A 25,602-nucleotide genomic window follows, 5' to 3' on the forward strand; every position below is an offset into this window, starting at 1 on the left:
GAGCTGGGCTGAAGAGCTTTTGCACCCACCCAGGTGCAAAGCCATTGCTGTTTTAACAGCTGCCGGGCTCCTCACCCCCACAAAGTCGTGTGTATGTTTTCCTCCCTGTGACATGGTTTCCCTGGGAACAGAAGCAGCCTCTGGCCCATTTCTGGATGCCTCTGCACCACCCACCATGGTCACTCAATATCTGAAGATACTTGAAGTGGAGGTGGGACAGAATTTAGAATTCCAGCAGTAAAACCTGGGTGTGTGGGCGCTCTGAACTCCATGAGCCATCCCAGCTTTCCCTGTGCCCACACTGCCTCCAGTGTCTGGATATGAAATCTCAGAATTCTATCCGCGAGGTGTCCCACTCCCAGGGATCCAATCCATCCAGTACTGCCTGCCTCCCTCCATGCCCAGGTGCCACTGTCTCAACATCCACCTCCTCCTTCCCAGGGCAGATCGGAAGGGCACAGGTGCTGAGCATTTTGAGATCTTCAGAGAAGAGCAGGGCCGCTGTAACCACAGAGCCTTAGCCCGAGCGATATCGTCAACTATTCTGGGGCTCTGCCTGCTCCTGATGTTGGCCCTGGGCTGCAGCAGCCCCCGGTCAGGGGGGAGGGTAGCCCCTAATTGTTACACTCTGTGATAATTATGAAGTCAGCTCATCGCACCCCATCCCACCGCAACTAAGGCTGTGTCTGCTGCCTCCAGTTTCTCTCTGCTTCCTGTCAGCTTGGTTGTCCTGCATGGTGCAGGCTGCGGTCCCAAACAAACTCAATGGCATCAGAGACATTCTACAAAGTGGGAGATGGGGAGGAGGCCATGCTGAAGAAGGAAACCCTCAATGTCTTGAATGCACTTGATCAAATGTCGAAGCCCTTTCCAAACCCCAAGTCAATGAACAGGACCGTCACGACCAAAAGCCTCCCACTTTCCTCAAGGGGCAGTTTGGTGAACTTCTTAGAGGAGGATGCCATCAATCTACCGTAAGACATGAGTCTGGTCCTTTTTTGCTTTCTAAGGCCAGAGCTGGATGGGCGGAGGAGTTGGCGAGAGGGGGAGTGGGGCGCAGGGAAGAGGGTGTTGAAGAGGTGCCACTTCCTTGACTTATCACAGTCAAGACTCCCAGGGAAGAGCACATAAGAGGTTGCCTATGGATTCCTGACCCCAAATCAGTTCTTGGAGGCATGCTGGCCTCCAGCTCTGGGAAGCCTTCTGGGATTAGCTGGAGATGGGTTGGCAGTGCTCATCATCCTGTTTGGTCCTCACCATGAAGCCCCTCTCCTCTCGCCATGGTTCCTTTGCTCATCCTCCCTATGGTGCCTTCACCTGTCTGGTTATGTCCTCCCCCCAACCCCCAGGAACCTGCCTGCCTTCAGACTGAGGTCTGTGTTCCTCCTCAGTGATCATGGGTTTCCTTCACTTCATTTCACAAAACTCTTTGGGCACCTACAAGGTACCTGGTCCAAGGTTAAGTTCTGGGAATGCAGAGCTGGAAAGCAGTTTCTACCTTCAAGGAATTCCCCGCCTGGGGGGGGGGGTGTGTGTGTGTGTGTGTGTGTGTGTGTGTGGTGGTTGGGAGTGGGGGGCTGTCAGACAAGAATTGAGGCTATTACAGCATGGTCTGTGCTATGACAGGGACAACTGGAGGAAATAGGGAATTTAGTATAGTGTGGGAGGGGGTGAAGTTAAGGGAGGTTTCGTGGAGGAGGTGACTCTCAGAGGAAGGGAAGGAGTTAGCCAGTGGAGGGACAGAGGGGTGGATTGACGTGGGCTGAGGGAACTGTCTGTCGGGAAGTTTCACGGGTATGTGACTTATGCAATTAAACACAGCCTGACATTTGGAAGGACCCTGCTTAGTTTAATGGTTGGATGTTACTGTTTTGAAGGTTTTAATAATTTCTGAAGAAGGGACCCCACAAATTATGTAGCTGGTCCTGATGACGTGAAAGGGGATACAGTGGTCACTCCCTTAGGTACCTGTCAGTAAACAGGTATGGCTAAAGTGGCGGATGCAGGTGGGAAACTTCCTGGTATGAGAAAGTCTTAGACTGGGAACCAAGTTTTAATCCAAGTTCTACCACTTAGATATGTGACCATAGACAAGTTCATTAAGATCCGGGACCCTTGGTCCCCCATGTGTAAAACGAGACCAACAACACCCAGCAGGGCTGCTGTGACGATCACAAGGAGTTTTTCTCCAGCATATAGCCCAATGCCTGGCTGCCCCTTCAGCACTGGTGTTTCCAACAAGTAAATCTTCAATAGACATTCCTTGGGGCTTCCCGGGTGTTACAGTAGCTAAGACTCCATACTCCCAATGCAGAGGGGCCCGGGTGTGATCCCTGGCTGGGAAACTAGATCCCACATGCCACAATAAGAGTCTGCAAGCTGCAATTAAAGACCCCACATGCTGCAACTAAGACCTGGTGCTGCCAAATAAATAATTTAAAAAAATAATTTAAAAAGTAATATAGAGATTCCTAAGAGTTGACTCATTGGAAAAGACTCTGATGCTGGGAGGGATTGTGGGCAGGAGGAGAAGGGGACGACAGAGGATGAGATGGCTGGATGGCATCACCAACTCGATGGACGTGAGTTTGAGTGAACTCCGGGAGTTGGTGATGGACAGGGAGGCCTGGCGTGCTGCGATTCATGGAGTCGCAAAGAGTCGGACACGACTGAGCAACTGAACTGAACTGAAGGACAGTTTATGGACTTCCCAAGTGGCACCAGTGGTAAAGAACCCACTTGCTAATGCACAAGACATTAAGATTCATGTTCAATCTCTGGGTTGGGAAGATCCCTCAAGAAGGACATGGCAACCCACTCTAGTATTCTTGACCAGAGAATCCTATGGAGAAAGGAGCCTGGTGGGCTATAGTCCTTAGAGTCACAGCGTTGGACACGACTGAAGCAACTTAGCACATAGCACAGGACAATCTATAGTATAACTGACATCCATACCCAGACTCTTCAGCTTACAAAGGGCCTTGGAGGGAGAGTCATCTATTTCAAGTGTCCACCAAGGGCTAGCATAGGAGGTTTGGGCTGATCAGGATTTTGCAGGAGGAGGCTGATAGGGCTGGGGCTCAGGGAGGAAAATTTTGGCCTTGATCAATCAACCTCGAAGCTGGAGGCTGGCTTGGTGTGAGGGATCTAGGGGTATGTGTGGGTCACTGGATCTGGCTAGAGCGGCCGGGGGAGGTGGGGAAGGAAGCAGGGGAGGGGAGCCAGAAAGCACCAGGGGCAGACAGGAGCTGTGTAGCATGGGGCCCGGGAGATCCGGCTTCTGGTTCCAGCTCTGCCATCGACTACCAAGGTGACCTCAGTCAAGGTGCTTGGTGTCCACAGGCCCTATGGCCGCTTTCTCTAGACAGGGCTCTTCCAACTGAGGGCTGTGACCTATGAATGTGTCAGGAACTCATCCTAGTTGATGGAGACTAGTATTACAAAAATGAACTAAATAGAATTTAAATTCCAGAGTACATCACACAGAATAAGTACGGGTTTAGGAAACCAGTTAGTACTGGTTTGTGAAACATTTTAGTTATATGTGTGTGTGTGTGTGTGTATATACTGGGGTTTCCCAGGTGGTGCTAGTGGTAAAGAACCCGCCTGCCAATGCAGAAGACATAAGAAACTCAGGTTCAATCTCTGGATCGGGAAGATCCCCTGGAGAGGGCATGGTGATCCAATCCAGTATTCTTGCCTGGAGAATCCCATGGACAGAGCATCCTGGCAGGCTACAGTCCATGGGGTTACATACACGCGTGTGCTAGCTTGTCAAGAAATATGTATTTCTTACTTTCAGTTCAGTTGCTCAGTTGTGTCCAACTCTTTGCAACCCCATGGACTGCAGCATGCCAGGCCTCCCTGTCCATTACCAACTCTCGGAGTTTACCCAAACTCATGTCCATTGAGTCCGTGATGCCGTCCAACCATCTCATCCTCTGTCGTCCCCTTCTTCCACCTTCAATCTTTCCCAGCATTAGGGTCTTTTCAAATAAGTCAGCTCTTTGCATCACGTGGCCAAAGTATTGGAGTTTCAGCTTCCACATCAGTCCTTCCAATGAACACCCAGGACTGATCTCCTTTAGGATGGACTGGTTGGATCTCCTTGCAGTCCCAGGGACTCTCAAGAGTCTTTTCCAATACCACAGTTCAAAAGCATCAATTCTTCAGCACTCAGCTTTCTTTAGAGTCCAACTCTAACATCCATACATGACTACTGGAAAAACCATAGCCTTGACTAGACAGACCTTTGTTGGCAAAGTAATGTCTCTGCTTTTTGATGTGCTATCTAGGTTGGTCATAACTTTTCTTCCAAGGAGTAAGCGTCTTTTTATTTCATGGCTTCAGTCACCATCTGCAGTGATTTTGGAGCCCAAAAAATAAAGTTAGCCACTGTTTCCACTGCTTCTTCATCTATTTGCCATAAAGTGATGGGACCAGACACCATGATCTTTGTTTTCTGAATGTTGAGCTTTAAACCAACTTTTTCACTCTCCTCTTTCACTTTCATCAAGAGGCTCTTTAGTTCTTCTTCCCTTTCTGCCATAAGGGTGGTGTCATCTGCATATCTGAGGTTATTGATATTCCTGCCGGCAGTCTTGATTCCAGCTTGTGCTTCATCCAGCCCAGAATTTTGCATGATGTACTCTGCATATAAGTTAAATAAGCAGGGTGACAATATACAGCCTGGACGTACTCCTTTTCCTATTTGGAACCAGTCTGTTGTTCCATGCCTAGTTCTAACTGTTGCTTCCTGACCTGCATACAAATTTCTCAAGAGGCAGGTCAGGTGGTCTGGTATTCCCATCTCTTGAAGAATTTTCCATAGTATGTTGTGATCCACACAGTCAAAAGCTTTGGCATAGTCAATAAAGCAGAAATAGATGTTTTTCTGGAACTCTCTTGCTTTTTCGATGATCCAGTAGATGTTGGTAATTTGATTGCTGGTTCCTCTGTCTTTTCTAAAACCAGCTTGAACACCTGGAAGTTCACAGTTAACATATTTCTGAAGCCTGGCTTGGAGAATTTTGAGCATCACTTTACTAGCGTGTGAGATGAGTGCAATTGTGTGGTAGTTTGAGCATTCTTTGGCATTGCCTTTCTTTGGGATTGGAATGAAAACTGACCTTTTCCAGTCCTGTGGCTACTGCTGAGTTTTCCAAATTTGCTGACATATTGAGTGCAGCACTTTCACAGCATCATCTTTCAGGATTTGAAATAGCTCAACTGGAATTCCATCACCTCCACTAGCTTTGTTCGTAGTGATGCTTCCTAAGATCTGCTTAACCTCACATTCCAGGATGTCTGGCTCTAGGTGAGTGATCACACCATCATGATTATCTGGGTCATGAAGATCTTTTTTGTACAGTTCTTCTGGGTATTCTTGCCATCTCTTCTTAATATCTTCTGCTTCTGTTAGGTCGATACCATTTCTGTCCTTTATTGATCCCAACTTTGCATGAAATGTTCCCTTGATATCTCTAATTTTCTTGAAAAGATCTCTAGTCTTTCCCATTCTGTTGTTTTCCTCTATTTCTTTGCATTGATCACTGAAGAAGGCTTTCTCATCTCTCCTTGCTATTCTTTGGAACTCTGCATTCAAATGGGTATATCTTTCCTTTTCTCCTTTGCTTTTCACTTCTCTTCTTTTCATAGCTATTTGTAAGGCCTCTTCAGACAGCCATTTTGCCTTTTTGCATTTCTTTTTCTTGGGGATGATCTTGCTCCCTGTCTCCTGTACAATGTCATGAACCTCCGGCCATAGTTCATCAGGCACTCTATCAGATCTAGTCCCTTAAATCTATTTCTCACTTCCACTGTATAATCGTTAGGGATTTGATTTAGGTCATACCTGAATGGTCTAGTTGTTTTCCCTACTTTCTTTCATATAAGTCTGAATGTGGCAATAAGGAGTTCATGATCTGAGCCACAGTCAGCTCCCAGTCTTGTTTTTGCTGACTGTATAGAGCTTCTCTGTCTTTGGCTGCAAAGAATATAATCAGTCTGATTTCGGTGTTGACCACCTGGTGATGTCCATGTGTAGAGTCTTCTCCTGTGTTGTTGGAAGAGGCTGTTTGCTGTGACCAGTGCTTTCTCTTGGTGGAACTCTATTAGCCTTTGCCCTACTTCATTCTGGACTCCAAAGCCAAATTTGCCTGTTACTCCAGGTGTTTCTTGACTTCCTACTTTTGCATTCCAGTCCCCTATAATGAAAAGGACATCTTTTTTGGGTGTTAGTTCTAAAAGGTCTTGTAGGTCTTCATAGGACCATTCAACTTCAGCTTCTTCAGCATTACTGGTCGGGGCATAGACTTGGATTACTGTGATATTGAATGGTTTGCCTTGGAGATGAACAGAGATCATTCTGTCATTTTTGAGATTGCATCCAAGTACTGCATTTCGGACTCTTTTGTTGACCATGATGGCTACTCTATTTCTTCTAAGGGATTCTTGCCCGCAGTAGTAGATATAATGGTCATCTGAGTTAAATTCACCCATTCCAGTCCATTTTAGTTCGCTGATTCCTAAGATGTCGACGTTCACTCTTGCCATCTCCTCTTTGATCACTTCCAATTTGCCTTGATTCATGGACCTGACATTCCAGGTTCCTATGCAATATTGTTCTTTACAGCATCAGACCTTGCTTCCATCACCAGTCACATGCACAACTGGGTGTTGTTTTTGCTTTGGCTCCATCCCTTCATTCTTTCTGGAGTTGTTTCTCCACTGATCTCCAGTAGCATATTGGGCACCTACCGACCTGGGGAGTTCATCTTTCAGTGTTCTATCTTTTTCCCTTTTCATACTGTTCATGGGGTTCTCAAGGCAGGAATACTGAAGTGGTTTGCCATTCCCTTCTCCAGTGGACCACATTTTGTCAGAACTCTCCACCATGGCCCTACATGGCATGGCTCATAGTTTCATTGAGTTAGACAAAGCTGTGGTCCACGTGATTAGATTGGTTTGTTTTCTGTAATGGTTTTCAGTCTGCCCGCCCTCTGATGGAAAAGGATAAGAGGCTTATGAAAGCTTCCTGATGGGATAGACTGACTGAGGGAGATACTGGGTCTTGTTCTGATGGGCGGGGCCGTGCTCAGTAAACCTTTCATCCAATTTTCTGTTGATGGGTAGAGCTGTGTTCCCTCCTTCTTACCTTAGTTCAAGGTAAGAAAAAAAAAAATTTGAAAGTTAAATTTTTTTGATCCTGTATTTCATCAGCAAAAAATTTTAAAGAGTGGGGAAACATGGGCAAGGTTTTTCTTTGTAACAGCAAAGAATTGGTAACAATACAAATATCCATGTAACAGAACACCCTACAACAGTTAAAATGACTGAACCAGAGCAGATTAATCTAAAAATACAATGTTTTAAGTAAGAAAACGGCAAACTGCAAATGAATATGTACTGAATGATACCATTTATTTATATAAAGTTTAAATTATGCAAAATAATAGCATACATATCTAACAAACCTATAAAAACACATGGGGAATAAGAAACACAAAATTTTAAATTTACTGCTCAGGCTGCTTCTGAGCGAGAGGATCAGGAGAGGGGTAGGGGAGCAGAGTACACAGGGGGTTTAGTTACACTGAGACAGCTTTAGTTCTGAGTTGGATAGAAGCTAAATGGAAGCTTAATATAATATCATTTTTTCCAGTTTTATTGAGACACAGTTGACATTTAACATTGCATTAGTTTAAAGTATGCAATATCATTTGATAATTGTATGTATTGTGAAATCATTACCCCAGTAAGCTTAGTTAACATCCATCACCACGCAGTTACAAATTTTTGTGTGTGAGATGAGAGCTTTTAAGACCTAATCTCTTAGGAACTTTCAAATGTACAATCCGGTATTGTTCCTTATAGCCACCACTTTGTGCATTGGTTGGGTGGTGGTGGTTTAGTCACTAAGTCATGTCATTTTGTACATTATGTCCCCATGAACTTATTATCCTTGATATCTTGAATGAGTCTGAAATATTTCACAATTTAAAAAAAAAAAATTAGAGGACTTCCCTGGTGGCTTAGTGGTAAAGAATCCGCCTGCCAATGCAGGAGACATGGGTTCAATCCCTGGTCCTGGAAGATCCCGCATGGCACAGAGGAGCTAGGCCCATGCACCGCAGTTAATGAGCCTGTGCTGTAGAGCCCAGGAGCTGCATCTGCTGAAGCCCGCGCGTCCTAGATCCTGCGCTCTGCAGCAAGAGAAGCCACCGCATCGAGAAGCCGAGCACCGCAACTAAAGAGTAGGCCCTGCTCTCTGCAACTGCAGAAAGCCTGCGTGGCAGTGAAGACCCAGCACAGCCGAAAATACATAAATAAACACTTTTTTAAAATAAAAAAATTATAAAGGAAGAAAAGTTTTTGAGCATTTACCCCAATAAATATATATTTATCTTTGCTGTTAATTTTACATGCTGTATATTAATACATATTGATAACTGTCATAAAAATCTAAGTAAATAAATGCAGTAATTACATATTAAACAACAGTAAATAAATATTTAATAAAACTTATTATTTTTCTTTTAGATACTTTTAGATATTTTTCCATATCCCAGTAGATCGTTATGGTCATTCCCTGGGGTGTTTGCACCCTACCTTGGAGGAAGGACTTGGAGCTTTAGTGGTGTTTCTAAAAATGTGGTTCTCAGAACACTTGCATCAGAGTCATCTGAGGATCTTATGAAAGATGCTTTAGCAGCTTCCCCAATGCCGTCCCAGCTGGGGACCAGGGACCAGGAATGTGCATTTTGCACTAGTGAGTGTCCCGGTGAGTATGACGAACTGCTGCAGAGCAAGAATGTTCTGAGTGGCTCAAAAGCAGTTGAGGGTATTGGTAAGTCCTGCCCAAGGCCTGCCTGCCGCTGGGAGCCTCCAGGCAGCAGGGGCTGGGGCAGCTGCCTCCATCTATCTCCCCTCTCCCCTCCCCCTCCAGGAAGCACATGCCGGTGGAGGATTCCGAATGCAGCTCCGATGACACCAGCATCTCCCCCATGTCATCCACCTTGTTGAATCCCATCAAGTTGGCCGTGACCCAGCCCAACAGCAGCTTCTTTGCGGGCATGCTGGAGGGCGAGCTGAACAAACTCAGCCTTTCCTCGATAGCCAAGAGCACAGAGAAGGGGCACCTGGCCCTCTGCCCCCAGTCTAAGTCCCAGATGGCCCCTGGGGGCCTGCTGGACCTCGACAACCCTGAGGTGGACACAGACACGTCCTCAACGCCCTCGGAGTCCTCTGTGGTCTTGGATGTGCCGGAGGCGCCCTTCATCTGTGAACACACGGTCAGCGACTCCACAGCTGTGGTGCGTTTCCACCCAGATGCATCTGGCAAAGGCTTGATGCCCTCCCTCCCCCACCGCCACATGCCCGGCATTGAGCTGAGCTCACTGGGGAGTGTGTGGATACCTCCTGCCTGCATCCTGAGCTCTAGTGCATGGGTTAGGAGAGAGGGCGTATCTGTAAAGAACTCCAGCTCAAGCTAGAGAAGGTTCAATGCTGTAGGAAAAGTTCAGACCAAGTGCCACTGGGGATTTGGAAGGAAAGAAACGTTACTTCCAGCTGCAGGAGTAAGCTTTGTTGGCGTTCAGTGACATTTGAGCTGGGACACAGAGGTCAGACTTAAACATCTAGAGACCAGGAAAGGCATTCTGTGCAGGGCTGATGCTAGCAAAGGCTCACATATGGGAGAAAACATCCACGTCCTAATTCGGGGTTGCTCACACTTTCCGGCACCTGCAGATCTGATCATCATGTTACCAAGAAGAATCCTCATTCCTTGAGGTTCTGACATAGTAGGTCTGGGGTGGGGTCTGAGACTCTGCATTGCTAACACATTCCCAGGTGGTGCTGATGGCCCACAGACCACATGCTGAGTAGCATTGTTCTGGATACAGGAAGGGAACAGCAGGAGGGGGTCATTTTCCAGAGGTCCTGTAATGTTAGGTTGCTGCTGCTGCTGCTAAGTCACATCAGTAGTGTCCGACTCTGTGCGACCCCGTAAACAGCAGCCCACCAGGCTCCTCTGTCCCTGGGATTCTTCAGGCAAGAACACTGGAGTGGGTCGCCATTTCCTTCTCCAATGCATGAAAGTGAAAAGTGAAAGTGAAGTTGCTCAGTCGTGTCTGACTCTTAGTAACCGCATGGACTGCAGTCTACCAGGCTCCTCTGTCCATAGGATTTCCCAGGCAAGAGTACTGGAGTGGGGTGCCATTGCCTTCTTCAAATGTTAGGCTACTGTATGGATTTTCCAGTAAGCAAAGAGGACCAGCTCTGTGTAGAGTTTTGTATCAGGTGAGAGATGCGATATGAGTTACATATTGGAAAATACCGTCTGGTGGCTCAAACAGTAAAGAGTCTGCTTGCAATGCAGGAGACCCGGGTTCGATCCCTGAGTCGGGAAGATCCCCTGGAGAAGGAAATGGCACTCCACTCCAGTACTCTTGCCTGGAAAATCCCATGGATGGAGGAGCCTGGTGGGCTACAGTCCATGGGGTCGCCAAGAGTCAAATATGACTGAGTAACTTCACTTACTTTGGAAGATAAATCTGGAAGGACCATTGTTGGATAGGCCAGTGCAGTGTTTCTCAAAGTGTGGTCCCCAGACCACCAGTAGCATCTGCATCATATGGCACCTTGTTAGAAATTTAAATCCTTGCTTTCCCCACCCTCCTGATCGGGCCTGCTGAATCAAACTGGGCACAGGGGCCAGCGGTCCTTGTTTTAACAAGTCCTCTGGGGTATTCTGATGCACACCAAAGTTTGAGAGCCACTAGCCTAGATGGAGGAGACACTGGAAACAGGAGACAAGGCAAGTGACATCAAGGCCAGGAATCTGCAGTGTTAGAAAAGCCCTCTGCAATCCTTAGTCTGGCTTGGCAGCCATGGCTGTAGTACAAAGTGGACTCAGGAGAGACGGGTCTGAACCTTGACTCTGGCACTTTGCTGTGTGGCCATGGGCCGGACACTTGCTCTCTCTGAACTTGTAACCTCATCTGCAGTGAGTGAGGTGGATGAGATGATTGCTAAGGTCCCTTTCAACGGACACACAGTCTATAGAATATGGAGTTGAGGGTACCCCCTGAGGTTGGTGCGGCTGCCCAGGGAGAATGGCTCAGGCTTTGGGCTGGTGGGGCCTCATCTAACGTGGGGTATGCCTACCACCCTCAGACACACCTGCCTCAGCTCCAGCGGGAGCAGGGATGGGATTGGGGTCTTCTGACCCACATTGCAGAGGGGCTGGTGGGGTGGTAAGGGGAGGCCAGGCCAGGTCTGAGGAAGCCTTGGGGGTTCTCTCCTCCTAGATTTCCTGGACCTACGCCCCTGGCAAGCAGCAGGTCAGTTTCTACCAGGTCCTGTTACAGGAGGTGGTCAGGAAAAACAGCAGCGAGACGCCCAAGGCGAAGAACCGCCCCTGGATCTTCAATAAAATCCTGGGCACCACTGTCAAGCTGATGGAGCTGAAGCCGAACACGAGTTACTGCCTCACCGTCCGCGCAGCTAACACCGCTGGGGTGGGGACGTGGTGCAAGCCCTACAAAGTGAGCCGTGGGAGAAGAGGGGCCCAAGGGTCAGAGACCCTAGAGGTTGGGAACACCCCTGTACCCCCAGGACCTCTCCTGCTGGCTTTCCCTCTCCCTGGGCAGATAAGCCTCAGTTCCAGGCTGTTCTCCTTGGAGAGGGTTAAGGAGTAAGTCACTTTGGGGCCCCCTGGAAACTGACCTGTTCATTCATCCCTAATGTGTGTCTCTCAAAGCCAGTGGCTTCTGGATTCTTCAACTTAGTTATCAATGATTGTGATGGGTTGGGAAGTCAAGGGCACTGCGGGGAAAAAAAGAGGGAAGAGGCTAACGGGGTACAAAGCAGGGAAGAGCCTGGGGGTGGCAGGGCAGGCCTGAGTAGACACTGCTGAGCTTGGAAACAGCACACAACCGGGGAGAAACAGATGTCAGTGAGTAGGCTGGTAGGGCACTCGGAGACCCCTTCACAGACAGACGAGGGGGTGGCGGTGTGGAAGAGGTGAGGCCAGGGTCAGCTCTGCCAAGGGGTTCTGAGGACTTTTTTTTCTTTCAGTTTGCAACCGTGGCCACTGACTTGAACAGCTTCCCCGAGAACAACCCCATCCAGATTACCGTGCAGCGCAAGGAGCCCCAGCGGAAGACCGTGTCCCTCGGGCTGGAGGACATGCGCAGGCTCGAAGATCTGGAACACCTCTTTCCCTACTAAGGGGGAGGGTCCCAGGAAGCCCCTCACCCACCTTCAGCTTCAGCCCAGGGTCCTCAGCAGTCAGAACCACGAGATATACCACCAGCCCCGAGCCAGGGAACCACTGACCACCCTGCTGGTCCCGGGCCTGGGGCCAAGGTTAGAGGGGAGCTCCACTCACCCGGAGCCTCTGCAGGCCAGGCCAGATCAGCCTCCACTGCCCGTAGCTGCTAGGCTTCCTTCCCCAGATCTGGGCTGGTCCAGGTCCCTCATTAAAACCTGCAGGTCACCCAGCACCCTGAGATTCTGCTTTGTGCCACTGACGGCCTCAGCTGGGCCGCGGACCCTCACCCTTCTGGCTTCTGCCAGGACCAAGAGTCCAGGTGGGTCAGGGGGACACGGGGTCATGAGATGCCATCGCCCTTTCCCCGTGAGAGAAAGAGACGGTCCCCAAAGACTACAGCGCTCACCAGGAAAAACAGTGATGCTGGACACAGGCAGTGACAGCCTGCAGTCAGCCCGACCTGAGCCTGGGGGGACATGGGGCAAAGTGCCCAAGCTCTGAGGGGAGGGTTTAATCCCTTCTGTCTCACCTTGGCTCTTCCTGGATGTGATGGCTCAGACAAACCACTTACGCTTCTGGGGCTGAATTTCCTCATCAAAAATACGGGGATGTGGGACTTCCCTGGCGGTCCAGTGGTTAAGACGCTGCGCTTACAATGCAAGGCGTGAGGGTTCAATCCCTGCTGTGTGCCGTGGCCAAAAAAATAAGGTTGGGGGGGTGGTGGCGACAGCACAGAAACCTGCTTTACTTGGCTTTAGCCAGCATTTCCCAAGCTGTTGACGACAGAATCCCCATCCTCTCCTGTGTGAATTACATTCATCACGTGTCCAAAGAATACTAAGGAAGGCTAGAAACCTATTTGGCTCTTTGATTCTTCACATCTGTACCCCGCCCTGGGGACGTGGCACAGTCCTTCCAGGCACGGCTGCAGGGTCACTGTGAGGCTCAAGTGAGAGCCCAGCAGCAGAGAGCGTGGCACAGAGTGGGGCCTCAGAGCCTGTCACCTCCCTTCAGCCCACACGTAGTCCCACTGCAGAGACCAGGCAGGTGGAAGCCGAGAACCAGAGCCAGGCAAGGTGCAAAATCGTAAAAGCACAGATGTGGGTGGGGGAGGGTGAGGAGGACCAAGAAGTCAAAAAAGGCTGTGGCCCCGAGTGCTCTGTACAAGGATGGCTGGAATTCAACCCGGGTAGAGGCACCTGGTCCTGGAAGAAGAGTGGGGGCAAGACCTCGGTCCAAGGTCTCAGCACATCCTGGTGGGGGTTCCCTTCACCCTGTGAGTCTTTGGGGGGCAGAGAGCCACCCTCCCCATCACACCATCCCCACTTCTGCCTGAGCCTGCACCACCACACAGCCCATTAGGGGGAGCCCTCAGGGACCGCCTCTCTGAACCCAGAGAGCCCAGTGACACTGAATGAGGTCAGGAAAAGCACCCCAGAGCAGCGGGCTGGCACAAGTCCCCGTGATGGTCTCAGCGTCCTCTCTCTGTGCTGTCCAGACCAGGAAGTAGCCTCAAGCTAGTGTGACAACTGCATTTCTAACTGGGCTGAATTCTAGTTCATGCAAACAGCTACACATGGCTCGTGCTGCCAGAAGGGACAACACAGCCTTAAGAGCCTCCTCTAGCTACTACGAGACAGGCCTCAGCGCGTCACCCCAGCCTCTCCCTCGTAGGCACGGTGGCAAGAAAGGAAAGACCGCTTCCTGCTCAGCATGGTACTGGAGTAGCCCAGAGGGAGGGGCTACACAAACTGACCCAGCATAGACCCCTGGGCATCGAAGACAGGAATCGTAACCCAAACACACAAAATATAAGTTATTTATTTGGTCACAGAATCCGGGGCCTGACCCTGAAGAGAGACAGCATTTAGAAAAGGCAGCAGCTGGTCATCGCCCAGCCTTCTGCTGCCCATGCTCGTGCTAGCGAGGTACCGAGTGATGGCCGATGACTGGGGTCAGTGACGACCTCCTGCGACCTTTGACCTGTTCTGCGGAGGGACCCCCGTGGGGTCTGACCAAGGACAGCAGGTCACGCTCATTCTCAAGGCCATCACGCAGCCTGAGGCCTCCCATGAGAGCAGGCAGCGGGCAGAAGCTGAGTCCAGATGGGGATCCCAGAGACCTGGGGGGCTTCTCATCTCCTCCATCTGTGAACAAAGGCAGGGAATGGGATGGGGACCCCAGCTCAGGAAAGAAAGGCACTGCACAGTCCCAGGAGCCCACGATGGGGGCGAGCCTGGGCAGGTGGAGAGCCCGTGGAGCTCTCCACCACGGGGGATGACCACGAGGGCAAGGGCAGGAGAGCCAAGCACACCGGCCGCCACTGCACCCCCCACACCCCGAAACTCACATCCGGAGGCACTTGTCCTTCCCACCACTGGCCACTCTCTGGCCATCGGGACTCCAGTCGACAGCGTATACCTAAACGGGAGGGGGACAGTGGTGCAGTGAGCAGGGTTGGGGTCAGGGGCAGGCTTCAGTCCCTGCTCAGCCCACGAGGGTTGGCCGCACCTCGTCCGCATGGCCCGGCAGGTCCGTGGACAGCTTCTGGGCCTTCACGTCCCACACTTTGAGCGTGCTGTCGCTGCTGCCGCTGACCAGGAGCCGGCTGTCGGCCGACCACGCGATCTGGTACACGGCAGCCACGTGGCCGCGCAAGGAGGCCAGGTACCTAGGCCGGGGGGGAGAGCAATGAGGATGGATGTGAGATCTTGGGACACGTCTGAAGGGTGCTCGAGGCCCCCGGCAGTCGTTCTCAACTGTGGCTGCATGTCAGGATTACCTGGGAACCCATATAAAATCTCCCTGCCTGGCCCCCACCCCGGACCAATTTAACCTCTGCTGGTCATTGCGATTTTGTAAAACTGCTTCTAGGATGCTTCTTGCCGGGCCTCCACGCTTGCTCAACTTCGCAAGCCTTGGACTCCAATGCTCCCGTCTCTTGGCCCGTCTGCACGACACCCCCCGCTCTGCCCAGCCCAGCAGGTGCCTGCTGACAGGTGGCGTGAAGGAACAGTGGGCTGGGCCACTGGGACCTGGTCGGGACAGACTGACTGTGTCTGCTGGTGCAAGTCATTGGGCCTGAGACTGTTTCCTTGTCTTAAAAAGGAGCTGCGGACTTCCCTGGGGTCCAGTGGTTGAGAATCCACCTTCTAATGCAGGCGACTCAGGTTTGATCCCTGGTGGGGGAATTAAGATCCCACATGCCACGGGGCAACTGAGCCCACGTCTGCAAGTAGAGAAGGCCACATGCCGAAATGAAGACCCCTCACGCTGCAACTAAGACCCAACCCAGCCAAGTAAATGAATTAACCAAATAGCCTATTTCACAGGGCTTTGGTGTGGAGATACACAGAGATGGACACACAAGTCCCCCTTTGGCCTCAGGAGTGTTTCCCTGCTCCTTCCCCAACCCACGCCTCGACCTCTCCTCCTATCAACTGCGAGGGCCCTGTGCCTCGTCACACCACTGCTTCTCAGACCTGAAAGGTGACCTTAAACGGCGGGTTCTGATCCCCAAGCTCTGGGCTGGGGGGCCCAGGGTTCTGCAATTCCATCAAGCTCCCAGACAGGTAACGCACTGTCTGATCTGTGGACTCCACTGTAAGGAGGGCCAGATGACAACCAGACCACAAACCTACATTATCTGCTGCATCCCCGGCCCTTGGCCAGCTTTCAGACCATTTCTCTCCCTAGGCATACAATGAACTAGCCATTCTCAGCACCCGCTTAGTGAGGGTGCTGAACACACCGCCTCGTTCAATCCTTGTGATAAGGCTGAGAGGTGAGGGGTCTGCACACTCGGAAGAGGAAACAGAGGCTCAGAAAATCCAGGGACTCCCCTGGTGCTCCAGTGGTTAGGAATCCGCCTGCCAACGCAGGGGATGGGTTTGCATCTTTCCTTGTGTGGGAAGATCCCACATGCCTCGGGGCAGCTAAGCCCACCCCGCGCACCGCAACTACTGCGCCTGCCCACCTACAGCCTTCTCTTGTTGCTTCCCAACAAGAGAAGCCACTGCAATGAGAAGCCCACACGCCACAATTAGAGCGTGGCCCCCGCTCACTGCAACTAGAGAAAGCCCGTGAGCAGAAACGAAGATCCAGCAGAGCCAAAAATAAAAACAAAATAAATGAAAATTAAAAAAAAAAAAAAAAATCGAACTGCTTGCCAGAGCCACACAGCTAGAAAGCAGCAGAGCCGAGCTCCTTCCGGAGGGGGAGCGCCCCTCCTCCCGGGCCCACGCCCCCCACTCACTTGCCGGTCCTGCCGTCCCACAGCTTGATGGACTTGTCGAAGGAGGCGCTGGCGATGACACGGGAGTCTGGAGAGAAGACCACCTGGTTGATGAGGGCCTGGTGGCCCGTCATCCGTGCCAGGGGCTTCTTGTCCTCTGCCGGGGACCACAGGAACAGGGTGAAGTCATCTGAGCCAGACACCAGCCTCTCTGGGCCCCGGCCCTGCAACAGCAAGGACACGCACATGGTCTCAGGGAGGAGACCCAACCTCAGAGGCGGACACAGCACCGTCTGCTCAATCATGGGCTCGTAACCACCGGACCGCCAGGGAAGTCCCCGCCATGGTATCTTAACAGGAGGCCGGGTTTGCTATGTGGGCTTGTGTACGTGCCTGTCTGTACTGTGTGGTGTGCACACACACGTGTGTGTGAAGTCTCGGAAAGGACACACGAGACACTGGGAGCACTGGATGCTTCCAGAAGGAGCCACAGAGATGAAAGGCTCTCCACCATCTATTTTTTGTGTGTTCTTTGAACCCTAGACTATCTGAATGTGTTACTGAAACTAAATGGAATTTTAAACAGAGAGGGACTTCTCGTGTCCAGTGATTAGGACTCCATGTTCCCAATGCAGGGGACAGGAGGTCTATCCCTGGCTGGGGAACTACCAGCCTGAATTCCGAGGCCAAAATAAATAAACAGAGGTACCTTAGAATTACAAATAAATAGATAAGCAAAAAAAAAAAAACCCAAAGTGAAATAAACTGATCCACAGCGCACTAAGATGTTAGAATTGTAAAGGAAGAACTTTGGGGGAACGGTACATTCTGTACTGGGGCTACAAGGGAGAGGGGCCTGAGCCTGTGCAGGGTTTGGGGGACGAGGAGAAATCCCACATGGAGTTGGGGGTGCTGGGGACGCTCACCCGCACGAGGTTGTAGCGGCTCAGGGCCCTCTCCTTCAACTCCTGCACTGTGTCCAGGCACCAAAGGAAAGAAGGAACAAGGCTGATGAGAAAATTCAACATGGACAGCAAGCACCCCCCCACCCGGCCGAGGCTGGCCCCTCACACGTGAAGCCCTCCCTGCCTCCTTCCGCTCACTCACAGGACCCTCGGAGGTCTTGGGCGTTCACTGAGGCCTCGGCGGGCTCAAAGGCCCCTGTGCGGAGGGCGTAGTCGGTGCTGAGGGCCATGGTGTTCACCCAGTGGCCGTGGCCTTGCAGAGTCCGGCACAGCACGCCCTAGGGTGGACGGAGACAGGTCAGATGCTCACAGAGCACTCTGCACCCCAGGAACGTGAATGTCCAGGTCAGCCCCAGAAGATGGGGGGTGGCCCACAGGACTCTGAAGCAGGGCCCTCATTCACTGTGACCCAAATCAAATCAAATCACTGTGATCTGAATCAAACCACCCATCAGATCACTCATCGTGATCTGAATCAAAACTCAAACCCTCTGGGTTCAAGTCTCTCATTTGTGAAACGAGGGCATGAGCCCAGATCAATGTTTCTGAAAATATGTTTCACAGAAAAGACATGTCAGGAAAAAAGGGCTCTAGTCCAGTAAGTTTGCGATACAGCAGGCCTGATAAACCTAAATAGGCTTCCGACAGCAGGAAATTCCAGAGCCTGACCACGCTCAGGGGCCCTGGACTCTCCGCTGTAACGCAGCACTGACCCCAGGACCCACTGTTCAGAAGCACTTCCCTGACCAGTTCCCGGAACAAGTTCAGGAAACACTGGTTCGACATCCCTGACCCGCGATTTCCCCAGTCTGGTTCTGGACCCCTCCCAGCTCTTACATCATGAGCCCTCCAGACTTTGATGGTGCGGTCCTGGGAGGCCGAGTAGAGAAGTCCGTCCCCTCCCCACCGGAGACAGGTGACTGACTGCGTGTGCCCGGTGAGGATGCGCTCGCAGCGGCCCGCAGTCGTGTCCCAGACCCGCACACTGCCGTCCTTGGAGCTGCTGGCCACGTAGCGACACTCGGGGTTGCTGGGGAGGAAGAGATGGGTCCTCACTTCTGAGTGGGCAATGCCTGTCTTCCCATGCTGTCTCCTGATGCCCAGCTCGAAGGCCGGGGATAGCGTCTCGACGGCTTCCTGACCCCACCATCCGGTGGCTGCAAGGTGGCTCTCAGTCCCCGTGACGAGCGCCCACCACCCCCCACCCACGGGTGCAGACGACCTTCCCCACCGCCTGCCATGCTGTCACTGCCAGTCAGAGCCCCTACCCTGTCCCCTAAGACTCCTCTTAGGCGAGTCTTAAGGGGCGGGGTACAGCTTTGAACCCCTGGCTTCTCATTCACCCCAGTTGTCAGTGTCACTTACGCATGGAGGGGCTCCCAGCTCAGGGCTGTGATCCACTTGCTGTGGCCAGTGAGCGCCCTGCCCACTTGCTTCCCTGTGCTTGGGTCCCACAGGAGAATCTGCGGGACAGAAGCTCATCAAATAACCCTCCCCAACCTTCCCCTAGCCCCACCCAGGGTCCCCCGCCCACTGCCCCCAGCCACCCCTCCCTGAAGACCCCAGAACCTCATTCTGAGGTACTCCCAGGAAGGGACTCCAGGGTCCCCACCTAAGTACCCCAAGCATCATCTACCTGGCCATTCTTACAGCCTGAAGCCAGCTTCTTGCCATCTGGGGACCAGGATATGCTCAGGACCCAGTGTCTGTGTCCTGGGAAGACAGGGAGGGGAGAGAGGGGGGCCACACCTGTCTTTATCCCAAACGCTCAGCAATGCCCGGCACACTGCAGAAAGTGCTATTTGCCACATAGTTAGCTGCCAAATAAATGAATGCTCAAACACTGATCGAAGAGATGAGACTCCCCAGGCAAATGGCAAACCCTCCCCAAGTGCTAGAGCCATGCAGCTGCTGCACAGATAACACCGCCACTTTCTAATGGTTCCTCACGTGCCACGTGATATAAAATTCTTGCACATGTCAGCCCTTACAATTCTCACGATAGCTCTAGAGTATGGAGCAAAGTGAGAAGTATCACCCCCATTTTCCAGATGAGAAAACTGAAGCTTAGAAAGGAAGCGAGGCCTACACAAGGTCACCTCACTAGTGTGAGGCTCCCGGGCCAGCAGCATCAGCACCACCTGGGAACTTGAAATGCAAATTCTCAGGCCACATCCCAGACTGGAGGAGACAAAAATTCTGGGGGTGGGACCCAGAAACCTGTATTTTAACAAGCCCTCTAAGTAATTCTGATGCATGTTCAAGTTTGAGAACTACTGTGGCAGAGACCGGACTTAAGCCCAGTTCTCCTTGCTACCAGCCAGACAGTCCCTGCCCGCATCCTCCCGCTGACTTTTGGGTCCAGTCTCTGCTTGTTTGTAAGTGGCTGGTGGGGCTCAAGGGTAAGGTCTCCACCTAGGAACTGGCAACCGCTAACTGGATGTTAAGAGGCTGGAATGTGCTCTGGGCCTCCCAGGAACTAGAGAGCTGAACGAATCACCCGCCTGCCTCTGTATCAACACCGCTCTGCGGGTAACCGCGTGCGTACCGACCCTGGCATGTGAAGTGTGGCGTCTCAGTGCTGAGATCCCAGAAGCGAACTGTCGTGTCTCCGGAGCCACTGGCCAGGTACCTGGGGAAGAAGAGGGGCGGCCTGACCTCTGCACTGGGGACATGGGGCTGGGTTGGGCCTCACCCAAAACACTGCACTCGTACATTCCCGCGGCCTATTCAACTGTCTTCTGGGAACAGAATCTGGGAGTGGAAATTTCTCTCTCTTCTGAAAAGAAGAACTATAACACACAGGCCATCTGGGAGAAAGGAATGGCCACAGCCATAACCAGTTAAAGCTTCTCAGAGGACTGTGAGAAGCAAATAAACCCTGTTTCTCAGAGGAACAACTGACTCAGAGAGGTTAAGTGACCTGCCCAGGTCACACAGCAAGGAAGGGGCAGAGGTGAGCTTGCAGCTCAGCTCTCCTGAGAGCAAGTCCAGGAAGGGCTCCTCCAAGGCAGGTATCCTTGGCCTTTGGGGACAAAATTTCAGTGGGCGAGTCACTTACTTACACCCTGAGCCCAGAGCTTGGGTCAAGGAAAGGCAGCCAGAGGCCCCACTGAGCATAACTTGGGGGTCCCCCCACCCCAGCCAACAGCTGCATCCACACTCCCCTCCATGACTCTGCTGCTGTCCTTACTTTCCCGTGGGGCTGAAGGCCACGGAAATGACCGCCTCACTGTGACCCTCCAAGGAGCTGGTGCAGCGGGTCACAGCGCGAACCCTGAAGATAGCTTGTGGCTGGTAAATGATGTCCAACACCTTCTCTGTCTCCACCGCCTGGGACTCCAGCGTCCTCCCCAGCGAGGAGACGATCTCCGCATCATGCACATAGAAAGCCAGTGGCAGGGGATCCTCCTGGAGGACAACAGCAAAGGGAACACCCCTATCAAAGGACGGGCAGGGTAGCCTCCACCGGGGGACCCTCCCCTCCCCACCCTCTGCAAGCTGTGTGCAGGCAAAGCCTTCTTTTCAGCCACCCTGCTTGGGACACCCCCATTATTCCCCATTGAGCAAGACCTTTTTAGTCCTTCAAAATCAACTCCAGAATATTTACAAACCATTTTAGAATCCTTTATCTGCATCTCACAACTACCCTGACAGATAGGCACTCATACTGAAAAAACAGAGCAACCAAGTGATCAGCCCAATGTCCTACTGCTAATGACTAATTCAGGTTCTTCAGACAGAAGTCCAGGATTAGAATTAGTATACAGCATTTAAGGCATTTTCTAAACCACCACACCAGGCTCTATAATGTGTAAGAAGCATCCAAAAAGCTGATTGAAAATGCAGACTCTCTGCTTCACCCCTGGGTCCGGTGTAGTTAAGTGTAGGGTGGGGTCCAGGTACTGCATTTTTAAGCAACTTCCCCCACCTCCAATGTTGATGTTGTTCAGTTGCTAAATCCTGTCTGACTCTTTGGGCCCCCATGGACTGTAGCCCGCCAGGCTCCTCTGCTCTTGGAATTCTCCCAAGCAAGAATACTGGAGTGGGTTGCCATCTCCTTCACCAGGGGGTCTTCCAGACGCAGGGATCGAACCAGTGTTCCCTGCACTGCAAGCCAATTCTTTACCACTGAGTCACCAGAGAAGCCCACCTCCAATAGAGGGCAGCATTTTGATAAACACTAGCAGCTTAGAGCGGAGAAGGCAATGGCATCCCATTCCAGTGTTCCTGCCTGGAGAATCCCACGGATGGGGGAGCCTGGTGGGCTGCCGTCTATGGGGTCGCACAGAGTCGGACACGACTGAAGTGACTTAGCAGCAGCAGCAGCAGCAGCTTAGAGGAAATCAGTCCTGAATATTCATTGGAAGGACTGATGTTGAAGCTGAAACTCCAATACTCTGGCCACCTGATGCGAAGAACTGACTCATTTGAAAAGACCCTGATGTTGGGAAAGATTGAAGGCGGGAGGAGAAGGAGACGACAGAGGATGAGCTGGTTGGATGGCATCACCGACTCAATGGACATGAGTTTGAGTAAACTCCGGGAGTTGGTAATGGACAGGGAGGCCTGGGGTGCTGCGGTCCATGGGGTCCCAAAGAGTCGGACACGACTGAGCTGACTGAGCAGCTTAGGAGAGAAGTTTTGAGTCTGACGTTTGAGTTCCAACTCCATTATCTACCACCTACGGCGCAGCATCTTACACACAATCGAATGATCGTAGGCAACAATGTAAAATGAGGTTAGTTAATGACAACGGGGAGACAGTGCGGGGCTGCGACAAGGAATCACTGTGATGATGCGCCCAATGTGTTCAAAACGCGCGGTCTCTCCGCAGGTGGGCCCTGAAGGTGGGCGTGTAAATCGCTCACTCGAATCACATCTTCCGACCCTCCCCAAAGGTAGACCGCAAGGCCGGGTTGTCAGCACTTCGGGGGAGCGGTGGGGGCCCTGGTACCCAAGACCTTCGGCCTCCCGATCCCCCGCGTGCCCGAAGCTCACCTGGGCCAGTAGAGCGTTGCACACGAGCTGCAGCTTGTCCGGGGTGATGTCCACGGGCACGTCGAACGGCGAGCCCAGCAGCTGCCCGCCCTCATCCTGGAACTGCACGAGCAGCCGCTGCACATCGCGCGTCGCCGCCTCGTCCTGTGCGGACAAGCGCGGTGGGCGTCACTCCCGCGCCTCGGTTACCCGAGGGCCCCCACTCCCGCCTCCCTACGGCCTCGGGAAAGCCGGCGGGAGAGCCCGTCCGCGGGCCCCGCCCGCACTCACGCACACCCACCGCCACCGCCGCCGCCGCCGCCGCCGCCGCCATCCTGCGTCCCCACGTGGAGGAGGTAACTCCGGCGTGATGGAGCGCCTCTGCCGTGGTACAGCGGCGCCGCAGCCCGCCTCATCGCCCCCTGGTGTCGCGGCGGGGAAGTGCCGCGCCCCGCCAAGCCTCCGGCATTGGGCGTGGGCTCAACTCAGCCTCCACATCCTACCCTTGGACCGGTGGCCGCCTGGGCGTTCAGTCTCTCCCAGTGCCTTGCAGGATACTGACAACCTTTTGTCTTTTCAGAACAGCGATTCTTAGCCCCAGTTTTCAGTTCAGTCGCTCAGTCGTGTCCGACTCTTTGCGACCCCATGAACCCTGTCCATCACCAACTCCCGGAGTCCACCCAAACCCATGTCCATCGAGTCGGTGATGCCATCCAACCGTCTCATCCTCTTTCGTCCCCTTCTCCTCCTGCCCTCAATCTTTCCCAGCATCAGGGTCTTTTCAAATGAGTCAGCTCTTTGCATCAGGTGGCCAAAGTATTGGAGTTTCAGCTTCAACATCAGCCCTTCCAATGAACATCCAGGACTGAGCCCCAGTTTTACCAATGCGTAATTCAAGGCTCTGGCTGGTTGATTGTCCCTGAGATCACAGAGGTAGGAAATGGGAATGGCTTATAAAACCAGAGCCCATGGGATTGAAGGCAGAAATTAGGATTCTTTTTAAGTTTTAAAATAATTAATTAATTTTTATTTTTGGCTGCTCTGGGTAATCGGTGTGCGCACGGGCTTTCTTTAGTTAAGGCCAGCGAAGGCTGCTCTCTATTGCCCTATGCAGACCTCTCTTTGCGGTGGCTTTTCTAGTGGTGGCTCATGGGCTCTGGAGCGCAGGCTCAGTAGTCGCGCGCTTAGACTTAGTAGCTCTAAGTCATGTGGAATCATCCCAGGTGATTGGCAGGCGTATTCTTGACCACTGGACCACCAGGGAAGTCTTAGTATTCTTTTTTAAATGGCTGAAATCAATTAATAATACGTGAGTATAGAAGCAAAAAATTCCTGCAGTCTTCAACAGTGTACAGCTATAATAATAATAACAATATATATTGTTATTAACAATAATAACAACAAATACTAACAATAATAGCAATGTGTCAGGCATTGTTCTAAGTGCTCGACATATATTCTAAGTGTTTACATTGTTCTAAGTGCTTTACATTTAATCCTCATGACTCTTTTCACCCCATATTACAGATGAGGCACTGAAGCAGAGATGAACCAGAAGAACTCTTACTGGAAACCAAGGATCTTCGGTCAGCTTCTCTTTCTCTCTGTCTCCCTCCTTCCCCCTTCTGTCCCTCTCTCTCTTCCTCCGCTCTATCCAGGGCGCCCCAAGCTCCGCCAGGCCTGCCTCATTACCCTATCTAGAGTCTGTTCCCTCCATCTCCACTGCCACACTGACGCCAAGCAGGGCCCTTTGGGGCTCCCAGGCACAGAGGCCTTTTTGTCCCCCATTTCATGTAGGCAAGACTCCACCTTCCACAACCTTCTCTGAGTTCCAAAGAGTAGATTCAAACAGTTGCTAATCAAGGTAGGAGCAACCAGGAAACCACCTGAGTCAAGATTAAAGGGATCGGAGAAGCTCTTCAAGGTTAGGAGACCACCTTAGACCCTGCACACACCCTAATCTTGTCAGCAACCCCATCCTTTTGCAACTTTGCAGAGGAAAGAAGGAAAGACTGTTACTGGACTTCCCTGGTGATCTAGTGGTTAAGAATCTGCCTGCCAATGCAGGGGATATGGGTTCAATCCTTGATCCAGAAAGATCCCACATGCTGTGGAGCAGCTAAGCCCATGTGCCACAATGACTGAAGCCCATGCTCTAGAACCTGTGCTCTGCAACAAAGAGTAGAAGCCACCAAAATGAGAAGCTCTCGTACGGCAACAAAGAGTAGCCTCTGCTCGCCACAAATAGAGAAAGCCCACTCGCAGCAATGAAGACCCATCACAGCCGGAAAAGAAAAAGAAAGATGTTATTGCCTTGATCCTTATCACATCCTCCTGCATGACTATATAACCTCTCCCTACTCACCAGAATTGGCCTGCAATGCAGGAGACCCGGGTTCGATTCCTGGTTTGAGATGATCCCCTGGAGAAGGGCAAGGCTACCCATTCTGGCCTGGACAATTCCATGAACTGTATAGTCCATGGGGTCCCAAAGAGTCGGACACAACTGAGTGACTTTCACTTTCACTTTTCACTCACCAGGGCAGGGGGGCACAGCACTTGAAATGCTAGTGTACTGGTACTGTGTTCCCCCTTTGCCTGACAAACTAGTAGTCGCTCTTCCCTTCTCCTCCACAATTCTGTCTGCGTATTGCTGTTCAGCATCAGTGCACACAGAGCCAAGATTTTGGCCGCAATACTGGTTCCTACAGTCTCTACATTTGCCTACCTGTCTTTACCCTGCTTCCTCCTCTTCACATGGCAACCAGGGTGATGTTTCAAACCAAAACTCTGCTCAATTGCTTTCTGTCTTTGTTACCCTACAAAGCCTCCCATTACAGGCAGGGAAAAATCAGACTCCTTTAATGGTCCACTCAGCCTTAGTTCCCTCATGCAATTTTCTGGAACTGGTATGAACTGAATTGTGCACACACACCTCCAATTCATAAATTGAAGCCCTAACCACCAGGGTGACTCTTAGAGACAGACCCTATTGTTGTTCAGTTGCTTAGTCGGTCCAACTCTTTGCAACTCCATGGACTGCGGCGTGCCAGGCCTCCCTGTCCTTCACTCTTTCCCAGAACTTGTTCAAATGCATGTCCATTGAGTCAGTGATGCCATCCAATCATCTCATCCTCTGTTGTCCC

At 51.7% G+C, this 25,602-nt stretch overlaps 2 protein-coding genes across 4 annotated transcripts; one reads left to right on the top strand and one right to left on the bottom strand.

Annotated features, from left to right (window-relative positions):
• Positions 1-691: 691 nt before the first annotated feature.
• On the top strand, positions 692-12,509 carry FNDC8 (fibronectin type III domain containing 8). Its single transcript, XM_086360313.1, has 4 exons — positions 692-974; positions 8,948-9,314; positions 11,313-11,549; positions 12,082-12,509. The coding sequence occupies exons 1-4, from the start codon at positions 766-768 to the stop codon at positions 12,232-12,234; spliced, it is 966 nt and encodes a 321-aa protein (XP_086216439.1). The 5' UTR covers positions 692-765; the 3' UTR covers positions 12,235-12,509.
• Positions 12,510-14,080: 1,571 nt separating this feature from the next.
• On the bottom strand, positions 14,081-22,805 carry NLE1 (notchless homolog 1). Of its 3 annotated transcripts, none has more exons than XR_015148257.1 (13): positions 22,764-22,805; positions 22,478-22,621; positions 20,670-20,887; positions 20,029-20,108; positions 19,113-19,189; positions 18,842-18,939; positions 18,314-18,506; positions 17,619-17,754; positions 17,438-17,479; positions 16,533-16,735; positions 14,789-14,948; positions 14,628-14,698; positions 14,081-14,424 (listed from the first exon to the last, which is right to left on the bottom strand). XR_015148257.1 is itself a non-coding variant. In XM_086360312.1 (13 exons), exons 1-13 carry the CDS (start codon positions 22,788-22,790, stop codon positions 14,412-14,414), a joined length of 1,464 nt encoding a protein of 487 aa, XP_086216438.1. In that variant the 5' UTR covers positions 22,791-22,805; the 3' UTR covers positions 14,081-14,411. The 3 variants fall into 3 exon arrangements, 2 of the variants coding, with proteins under 2 accessions (XP_086216438.1, XP_086216437.1); XM_086360312.1 differs by having other exon boundaries at positions 17,438-17,484; positions 22,767-22,805; XM_086360311.1 differs by having other exon boundaries at positions 17,438-17,484.
• Positions 22,806-25,602: the final 2,797 nt, after the last annotated feature.

The sequence above is a fragment of the Bos grunniens genome, chromosome 19, assembly GCF_055505025.1.
Source record: "Bos grunniens cultivar Pamir isolate PY7600 chromosome 19, Bosgru_T2T1.0, whole genome shotgun sequence".
Taxonomy (NCBI): domain Eukaryota; kingdom Metazoa; phylum Chordata; class Mammalia; order Artiodactyla; family Bovidae; genus Bos; species Bos grunniens.